The sequence below is a fragment of the Nanorana parkeri genome, unplaced genomic scaffold (genome assembly GCF_000935625.1).
Source record: "Nanorana parkeri isolate BGI_ZX_2015 unplaced genomic scaffold, ASM93562v1 scaffold1903, whole genome shotgun sequence".
In the NCBI taxonomy this organism is placed as follows: domain Eukaryota; kingdom Metazoa; phylum Chordata; class Amphibia; order Anura; family Dicroglossidae; genus Nanorana; species Nanorana parkeri.
In genome coordinates, this window is record NW_017308171.1 from 85,475 (window position 1) to 96,378 (window position 10,904).

At 35.2% G+C, this 10,904-nt stretch overlaps 1 protein-coding gene across 1 annotated transcript in view; it reads right to left on the reverse strand.

Annotated features, from left to right (window-relative positions):
- Nucleotides 1-6,276: 6,276 nt before the first annotated feature.
- Nucleotides 6,277-10,904, reverse strand: part of CBLN1 (cerebellin 1 precursor) — a 6,119-nt gene continuing 1,491 nt past the window's right edge. The window contains exons 2-3 of the mRNA XM_018572022.1: nt 9,907-10,026; nt 6,277-7,650 (exon numbers count right to left, since the gene is read on the reverse strand). Of these exons, the coding sequence (XP_018427524.1) occupies nt 7,453-7,650; nt 9,907-10,026 (318 nt within the window). The 3' untranslated portion in view covers nt 6,277-7,452. The remainder of the gene's footprint in view (nt 7,651-9,906; nt 10,027-10,904) is intronic.

A 10,904-nucleotide genomic window follows, 5' to 3' on the forward strand; every position in this document is an offset into this window, starting at 1 on the left:
AAACAGGCATATCTACTAAACCTACAGTGCTCATTTATAGGTTTAAGAGATATGTGTCTTCAATCTATATAAAATAAAAATTAACCTGTCCCCATTTATTTATTTAAGTGTAATAATTATCTAAAATGCTTTAACATACATCCTAATATTTAGGAAAATCTACTGCTATTTTTAAAGGAGAACTATGGGGATAGGGCTTTTCCCCATAGTTCTCCTAAGGGTAACGGGAGGACACAAACTAGCGTCCTCCCGTCACCCTAAGCTCAGTATACCACGAGCTACAGCTCGCGGTATACTGAGACGCCACAGCTGAAACGGATCCCGACAATTATGTCTGGATCTGCCCAGCTGAGTGAGTGACAGCTGGCTCTGCCTATCTAGAGGCAGAGCCAGCTGTACCTGCCCCCTCCCCCATCCGTTCCGCCAGTCAGAGAACGCAGGTATGTCACAGGTCGGCTAGAACTATGAGGATGAGTGAAAAGCACTCACCTCATAGTTCTCCTTTAAGAAGATCTCCAGAGTTGTTCTGACTTCTTAAACCTGTACTATAAATAACGGGGTATATGAGTGTGTGCATGCATGAGTAAATTACTTTGCATTTTTGTATGTATGTATGTATGTGTGTACATATGAGTGTATGTATACGTGCATATGTAAGATGGGGCCTCATGTTTAAGTTTCGCCTTAGGCCTCACAAAGTCTAGAGCCGCCTCTGGGAGTGAGGACCCAGCAAACAGAACACACACAGGAACAACTGAAGACAGAAGAGGTAAGGGTAAATAAATCATTAAAATAATTATTATTTGTAGCCTAATGTAACCCTCTATAGAGGACCACAAATCTCAGCAGTACTTTATACAGAAATGCTATTGTTATATAAAGTATTGCTGGAATGTGTAGTTCTCTATAGCCTTTGCCGTTCTGCATTGCTGTAAATATTAGGGATGCACCGATATATCGGCCGCCAAAACATATCGGCCGAAAAATTGCACTTTTGGCTAAATGCTGAAAGTGCCATTTTTCTGCCGATACAGCAACGCATCCCTGCTTTCTTTTCTCCCCGCTGGGCGCTGCTCTGTGTCCCAGTGGGGTGGAGAGAAAGTGTGACAGCTGGCCAAGCGTTGCGGGAGCAGAGCACTGTGTTTGTGGGGGTTTTTTTGGGGGAGGCCCAAAAAAATCTTGCACCAGGGCCCTTTGTTCCTTAGTTCCGCCACTGGTCAGCAGATCAATACAACTGAAAATCTCTCAGAGATCCAGATAGCAGTAAAAACCTGGCAGTTGTTCTAATCAACCCCCACTTTATCCAAAACAATAACAAAAAGGTTTTGGCTGGACATTTACTTTAACTCTATTAGCAAAGAAGTGGGGTTGATTTTGTGGGAAATGCAACAGCATACACTGATATACTTGTGTAATTTGTCTTTTGGATTGTAGATGGCAGTGTAGTGCAATGTAAGTCTCTATGTTTATGCTTATCTATGATACACAGAAAGTATTTTATTTTCTTGAAAAGGCTGTATGCATGCATGTAATGTTCTTCTAAGCAAGTAAACCCTAATTCAGCATTCCTCAAGATCTCAGTGCTTCATCTAAACACATAACCAACAGGTTATGGGCCCAGGCACAAACAGGATACCGCAAGTCAACAAGCTACTGAGAAATTGCAAGCTGTTCAGATATGAAGTTTGCAATCGCAAAGCTCAACAATAGGAACTACTAGCTATGGAAGTTCAAGCTTGAAAAAATATTGCTCATTAGAAGAAATGACTGCGGATACATTCACCAAGCCATTGTCAAAGGATCGTCACAGTTTCCTTCGAGAAAACGTCATATAGCAATGCATATGCTGTTGAGAAGGGGTGCTGGAATACACTGATATACTTTTGTAATTTGTCTTTTGAACTGTAGCTGGCAGTGAAGTGCAATATTAATCTCTATGTGCATGCTTATCTATGATACACAGGAAGTATTTTGTTTTCTTGGAAATGCTGTAGGCACGTATGCTTATCTATGATACCCAATACGTTTTCCTATATATATGTTTCCTGTACAGTGCTGTATTCTGATGTAATGTTCATCTAAGAAAGTAAAACCTAATTTAGCATTGCTCAAGGTCTTAGTGCTTCATCTAAACACATAACCAACAGATTTATTATAGGAGATTGTTTACTATGCAAAGTCAATGTTTACTGGGCAAATAAACAGCTGTGTTCACATCAACCAATCATATCCTAGCAAAATGAATGTCCTTCACTCATCATTGGGTATTTTTAGTGAACACAAGTTTGCCATATACCAACATTTACATTGCCAGGCGAACAACTATGTGGCTGCATCTTGATATAAAAAGCATGTAGAATTAGTCAAAAAAATCAAGAAATTAATTTTCAGTGGAATGAGAATACTGTGCAATAATCTAGGTGAAGAATAATTGGTGACATATATGGTGACCGCCACATCTTAGAAGCTGCTCACTTGTGAAGTGTTCTACTTACCGCAGCCTCTGGATTTTACAGAGAATTGTGCAAAAAACAAATCCAATGAGCGGCAGTCTTATTGAAGCTGACAGGGAGTCCACAACTTCACAAATAGCCATTGTTCACAACAGTGTTGTGTAGAAAGGTATTCCTGAATGCATGACACTTTAAAAATCCAAGAGGATGGGCTGCAGCAGCAGAAGACTCTAATAAGAAAAATGAAAGCAAAGCTACAGTGCGCATAGAGTAAGTAGCAATGGTACTGTCACTTTCCAGGTACACCTTTTTATGGGTAGTAGAAGGTATACTTAATATAGTAGTCCCCATATAAGGCTGATTTACTAAAGGAGTTGGTAGTGGTCATACATTAAATTATGTAAATATTAGGGTTGCACAGATACCAAGTACAGTACTCGGTACAAGTATGAGTACATGTACCGATACTTTTGAGCTCCAAGACTACACTAGAGAAAAATTAAAAAAATAGGAGGTAGCTGTCATTTGTAAGGAGCACACGGAGCTCCTGGGATTTGTACATCTCTGTTTTAATGTATGATTTTGTTTTTATAAATATAAATAAAGGGATGCACAGATACCAGTTTTGCGAGTACGAGTACTGGTACTTGCCGAGTACTTACAAGTACGAGTACTGATACATTTTTGTTTATTGTCATGTGACAGTTTTTCTAAAACTTTACAGACTAATGATTTCAGGACAGTGGTGGAGTGCAAGAGCCAGGTCCCAGCTGCAACCGCTGCAACCCCGGTAGTTCTCATGAAAATGCCAAGTATCTGCACTCGTACTCAAAAAGTATCTGTGCATCCCTAGTAAATATTCACTTCAATTATCCAATTATGTGCAAGAGAAATAAATAAACCGGAATTTGCTTTTTGTATGGCTATATACAGTAATGCATTTTGTGAAGATTATCAACTCCTTTAGAGCATTAGCCTCATTAGTTTGGTTTACACACCAGGTTCTTTCAGGACTGTGTTTGCAGTACTGAAAACTACAGGGAATCACAAACAATGCATACAGTAGACAAGCAAATATTTAATATCACTATCCTTATTTAGAACCCATTTCTAGAATCTGCCTGTTTGAAACATAGCCTTTCTTCCTTTTCACCCTGTTAAAAAGGACCAGTGCTCTAAATTAACATAATCCTATTTTTTTTTATCTCAACTTCTAAAATAAATTTTAGTAGCAAAGGTAATAAAGTAAATATATTACTAATGCAAAATACCTGTTCCCTGATGTAGATAATCCACCATATAACATTTTGCACACAAGACTATGTGAATGTTCTCAAACAAAAATAGACACAAACGAGTGTTTTCTAAAGAAGAACTTGTCCTTCCATTATTAACCTCTTCATAAACTGTAATTGGTTTGTGCTCAAGCCCCCCAACCAGCTGCTACAGAAGTATCTGAATGTGTTTATAATGAAGACTTGCTGGCAGGTCCTGTGTATCAGCAGATGAAAAGCAGCCAGATTTCTTTTTTGTCTTCAGACAAGAGCTGTTCATCAACTGAAGAGCACATGGGGGACAGTGTATATGAGAGCACCCGGAGGTCCACAAAAAAAAGAAAAAATGAAGTAAAACACTTCAATATTTACCCATTTTGTGCCAGATCTCTTTTGTTCAGGTTTTGTCTTTCACAGGAAAACAGATACTAGCAATAGAAGACACAGCCATCCATAAGTGGATAAATATTATAAACAACTATAACCCTAACCCTAATGCTTTTAGAATGAATACAGGCATGACACAACAGGCCAACAATATACTGTGCATTTCAATTTGTATGAGCAGGCATAACAAAAATGTAGAGAATGCAATATTCATGGCCATAGATGAACAAAGCATTTAACCTTTATAGCAAAGTTTTGAACACCACTTACACAAATTGATCAGCTTATGGATAATATAATAGTAAATATCTAAAAGACACACAAATCATTGGGTATAGTTGAAAAAAATGTTCGATATGCTGGTGAATTTTTGTCAGTCACAAGCCAGAGGCCATAGAATTGTTTGTAAGGCAGCCATCAGCAGAGTCATGCTCAAGTGTGGCCTCATATTTTGGAGACAAATATACTTAAATACTTATATGTATTACAACTGGTGGGTAAAAAAATCACCTAAATCACTTATTTAACTTTTCTGGTGTGTTAAAGTGGTCCTCCTAAGTAACATTTTCTGTCAACTTTTGAATAGTTGGCACTCCATTGAAATCCGTTTGTTCCAAATTCTTCCCAGATTGTGAACAGAGATATCTCCTTGCCCTACCATGTGCTAGTGCATTTATCACTGAGGTAATCAGACATGTGACTGGTTTGCTACATTGACAGACAAGCTTTGCACCCACCTTATAACCTAGTATTCTGAAAAATTAAGCAAGTTCACCAAAGTTTTAATTTTTTTTTTCAGAATCTGGGATATTTGTATGCCTTTTTAGAAATGAATGTGATAAAGTTAAAGGACTTTAATTGTAGACTCACTGTGATGCACATGTTGTATGTGAGTGTGCTCAAATAGTTTTACGTCAATAAAAGATCAAACTACATCTGGCCAGAACATGCCTTGTTGTCTATCCGTTTCACCAAAGAAAATATAATGCTATAGATTATGCAAAAGTGCCAGGTTATCCCAAAATGTATGATAAATGTTGAAAGCTTCAGAATGTTCTTTCTTTTTAAATGTAAAAGTATTAATACCAGTAAAAAAATAGACTTCTGTTTATGTTCATTCCCTATACACTATATGCTCTTAACTCAGTATAAATATACAACATATTCAATTTGTAGCCCAAAGCAACTTAAGACACTGAGTACATACCGGCAGTTCTGCCTGTGTACACTTCTCAGAAGTGAGTCAAATGTGGGAATTAGATCTTGTCATTTTAATAATGTCCTCTACAGGAACAATCAAGTTGTAGATATGATGGAGTCACCTGGTGTGTTAGAAGATCTTGCAATGTCCCCATCAGCTCAACAAAACTATTATGGAGACAAAACTGAGAATAAATAAGGAGACTTTGCTTATTATGCTGGTATTAATTTTCCCCATAGGAGCTAATTAAATTCCTTCTTGAAGCCAAAGGCTTGAAATAAAACCATGGCATATTAACTCTGCAGTACCCACTCCCATTCTGTAGATTTTCTTGAAAAATCAAGATCTCAGAATGACACAGATAATAGAACTTGACACATTCACACAGATATATAAAGAATGAAGAAGAGAAAAATGTATACGCTGCTTAGCTACACAGATCGATCCTTTCTTTCTCCAGACTGCACAAAAAACATTGCAGGTAGAATTTATCAGGTTTCTATAGGCAGCACATTTCTTTTTTTCCAATTTTAACAAAATAGCTCATGCTATTTTTTAGAGGGTTTGCCAACCCGAATCTGATTTTTTTTAAACCACCTAACAGTTGCTTATACCTCTGGGGGAATCTGGCGCTTGAATTTTAGAAACTGCATGCCAACCCTGGCCACAAGGGGGTCCCAGTTGCCCTGCAGGATTTATGATTTATGTTATATCATGAAATATGCAAAAGGAGAAGTGGAAATTATCCTAGGGGTGTTCCTAAAGGATAAGCAGGAATGTGGTCAAAAACTATGGCATGGCAATCTCGCCACTGGAGTGCCTGGGAGATAATAGACGCTCACCAGATTCTACCTATAATGTAAACATCACTTTTAAGTTGACTAATTTTACACTGCATGACAAATTTAAAACTTTCAATAATTCAGTTTTCAAGAATTAGAAAATTCAGTTTTCGTACACTTTTATTTTACTGATAATTTAAGGTACAATCGAATCTCCTCCCATAAAAGTAGTCATCTCTGAGAGCTGCAAAATTATAGCATTTCATTTTTTAATAACAATAAAAATAAATTAGCAAACAAATGACAAGAGTATGAAATTATAAACAGTGACATTTCAGACGGCTGCATACCAGGTAGCATCTGAATAAAGAAAAAGTACTTTAAAATATAGTATTTTATATAATTTGTACTGTATATACAGTTGATATATCTATTTACCTAATACCTTTAAATATTTTGTTTTCCTTTTAACGTACAATTTGAAGCTCGTAATTCTGGGATAAAATGAACACTAAACATGCAAATTTTACAAATTAAAAAAGTTAAAATGCAAAAAAAAACTGAAAACAGAATGAATAAATAAATAAATAACATAAATCCAAAATTCTGTTGAGTAAAAAAAATATTTTACATAATTTGATTCTCTTTCAAAGTATTCACAGAATTATTTGGCATATGTCTGGGAAATTGTAGGTTTACACTTACACATTTTTAATTTAAACTTCAAAGAAAAAAAAAAACCTATGACTTAAGGACTTGAAGCATAACAACATTCCAGCATTCACACCTATAGTACGGAGTATAATACTGATAGCTGGATATAATTCTATCGCTTGTATTTGGGCCACATTTTAAAGAGCAGAACAAGCATCGGACGTGTAGCAGTCTTTATTTCCACAATCACTCAAAATTACAGAGAAATACTGAAATACATCAACTGTGCCTTTGAAGATAGTTCTGGTGTTATCTGGGATACTAGCAGCCAGTACTCATGATATCTCTATGGTATTTTCTACTGGCTGTCAAGCCGAGAAAACAAAATTTACAGATGGCATATAGACTGTGCTCAAAAATAATTAAAATAAACATGTACGCCTTTTTGACATAGTAATTCTCCTAAGGATGTGGACAGAAGACATTTGCTCCTAAAGCGACGTTTAATGAAATGACAGCTGATCCCACTAGTTCCTTGTCTGTTACAATAATAGTTTCCGAAGCAGGTAAACACACAATTAGATATACGGGGTCTTGAATATCTGAAAGTGAAAAATGTCCATTCTGAGTCTCTAATTGAAGCTATTTGAGGGCAATAGCAACAAACCTTCTCTCCTTGCTGCTCTTAGATTAAGTCAGATTTAAAGGGGGAATACCAGAAATCCAGAAAATGTGGAAAACTTCCATCCTCCCATCAAGTTTCCCTTGTCTAGTTTTAAATAAGCTCTGTCTCCTTTTTCCATTTGAATAAGAACTCCGTTACTGGCTGCTTCTCTTGTCACATCCTGGTCACCAGCAAAAGCAGATATCACTGGCCATCCATTTAACATTAGACTCACCTGAAGAAAAAACAGAGTAAAAACATTTTTATAATAGGCTTCTGAATGCTTTGCAAACCAAGTGGTTAATACACTGTCCTTAGTTTACTAAGCAAGCCAGTAACATGTTCAGAACTGGAAAGTTTATAGTCTTCAAAGTACAAAAGGGAGCTTGTTTATTTTTAGTTAATTCATTGTTGCCCACTTATCCTGCGGATTTACTAAAGGGCATACATTTTTTTTTTAAATGTGTCAAACGCTCAGCCTGTCTGAAGGAGAAGTTCAAAAGCAAAATTTTCACCTTAAAGTTATTATGTCAATATACATAGAAAAGTTCATAAAGAGGTAATAGGGTTAAATTCAAGCTGGAAACTTTGGTTGGAGGGCAATATTTATTTGTGATTGAATATACATATAAAAGCATAACTACAAAAGAAGCTTAAAGATATCAAACCCCATTTTAAAGCAGATGTGTCCTGCATAATAGATTTTTTCTGCTATGTATAAAGTAAAGGTGCATGCTTTCCTAATCACATATTGTGAGTAAACATATTTTAAAAAACAAAACAGTATATATATAGATATATATCTATATATATAGATATATATATATAGATATGTATATAGATATATATATATCTATCTATATATATATAGATATATATACATACACATATATATATATAGTTTTTTTTATTATTATTATCGCATATAGGTTATAGAAAATATCTGATTATTGCAGATTCAACATAGAAAGATAATGAATGTGTGTACTGTAACACCTATTCACACTTTACTAAGTGGGTTATTTGTTTTTTAGTTTTTAGGTTTTTTTTCCTACAATTACATTAGAGCAACATTTTAACATCTACAGAGGTAGCCTAATTCTTTACTTAAGTGATCAGCATGATTTTATTATATTTAACTGTATATTTTTTTAGATAATTTCATTCTAATTGATGTTTTAAATGTAAGTTCATAGAGGGTATTTCTGAGTGATGTAAATTTTATGTAGCTCTCATGGGATTTTACTGGACCAATTAGCAATCAGTGCATATGTCTGAGCTAAGCAAAGCTGAGATCAACTGGTTGCCATAGGTAACTACACACCAGTACCAAATGCACATATTATGTACCGTTGTGTTATAAGAGGTTAAATAATTAATGACATGGGATATAAAGTGCAATATCTACTCACATCTTCATAATGTAGCGCTTGCTCATTCTAAATATCACTACAAAAAAAAATCTACTAAGCAGAAAAGGCAGATGTTTGCTTTCTAGCCACAAATATCAAATGGCCAGCACATCAGATTATGACTCTAGAGACTTTGCAAGCACCTTGCAATCTTTTATTATCAGTAACAGTAAAAGCAAGTAGCAGTAACTTGTCCTAAGCCTAAAACCCTCCTGTCTTATATTATGTGTCAATTAGTTGTATTAAATTGTGTGTGTTCATATGGCTTGTTAACAGTTGCACTTGAATGATACATTTGGCCTTCACAGTGCCATATCTCGGTTATTTTGGAAATTTAAACATTCAATGATAGACTTCTTGTCAAAACATGCCTGTGCCATCAGGAATGGCACTTTATGATTTATCACACCCCGAGAATAAATAGGACACATTAGCATATCTTGTCTCAAGAAACCAAAATGCAGATTGTTACTGAGAGTATGAAAATGACAGATCAAAAGCGGTATCATTAATATCCGTTGAACTGTCCCCACAAGAGAGGGAGTTTCTAAAAATGACCAACAACATTAGCACCTCATTTTCACAGAACTGTTTGCAAATAACATTTTGTTGGAAGGCAAAAGAGCATCACGAACATGAATTATCGTGAAAAAAAAAACCTCATCAGCGAATTATTTTCTTTAAGCTTTAGATAGCTGTAAAAGTAACATGCCATATCTTTATATCATTATGATATACAGCATGTCAAATAAGTGTGGCTAAACAAGATTTAAGAAACCACAGACTTTCTAGTACCATCAATATTATCTCTGGACTTAAAAGTCCTAAATATGTATACATTGGCTTCTTAATCAAATGGAGCTACAGAGAAAAGAGTGCATACAAACATTTTACAGAAATTGATAGAACTAGTTTTCAGTTAAAGAACATTTTACATAATGAATGTTTTCTCTTCTTAGTGAAGTAGAAACTGACACAGCCTGTCTAATAATGGTGGGGTGAAACAGTGACACATCTATGGCTGCAAGTGTAAATCAAGATGGATGGACAGAGTAATACACAGAAAATACCATCCTGACCTGGATTGTTTGACGATTGTACACTTTTACCACATGGAAATTGAAGCTGTAAATCCCTTTTCTTGGTGATATGAACGTGCTTCGTTCTGAATCAAAATTGCTTCCAATGTTTACCAGTATCTAGATTCGCAAAAATAAAAGATAATGAAGTTTAATTATTCACAAAATATGCAAACAAATATTGAAAAAATAAAACTAGCGTCGCTAAACAATCTCGTCAAGTGCATTCAACTCAAGTGCTCGAGGGCCACACTTAGGCCAAGAGTTTGGGGGAGAGATAGTTGTTTTAGTAAATTACACCTTATGACAATCACTGTTGTCTGTTATTTAGAGGAATCTTAAAAGCATGTGAACATAGTGGCCCTATAGGACTGAAATCCAACATCACTGTTTCATATGGTGGCAGATTTTGAAAGGGTTGATTTAATGTAAAAGTAAGTTTTACAGTGGCCTGAATTAAGTTTAACAAAAACAACCAATGCTCTTCCTGATTTTTTTTAATCCTCCTACACCTCATAAGGTATATGAACGCAGACCAGTGTGAAAAATACACCTTTATAGTAGCTCCAACTTTCACAGTCAATTAAAGGGCCTGCAATATCATCAAACTCTGACAAATAATCAACATAACACAAATACTACTAAAATTACTTCCAATGTGGTTTCTATTATGTAGTGTCCAAAAAAAAAAATGCTTTGAGCAAAAATCATATCTACTCAATTGGCTCAGTTTACAAAAGCTTTTTTTTGCAAGGATAAGGGTGTTTATTTCCAGCCACATAACTGTAATGTTTAATACTAATTGGACTCAGTTAAAAAAAAAAACCTAGAACTTGAGAATAAGGATCTTTATTGTGGTCTTTTAGCTTTGTTAATTTGGCCTATTGCATGTATTTCCTAAAAAAAAAAAAAAAAAAAAATTGTTAAGCCGTTTCAAAGGATCACACGTTTTTAAAAATTTTTTTTTAATTTTAAAGAATTTTAAATAAATGTAAAAA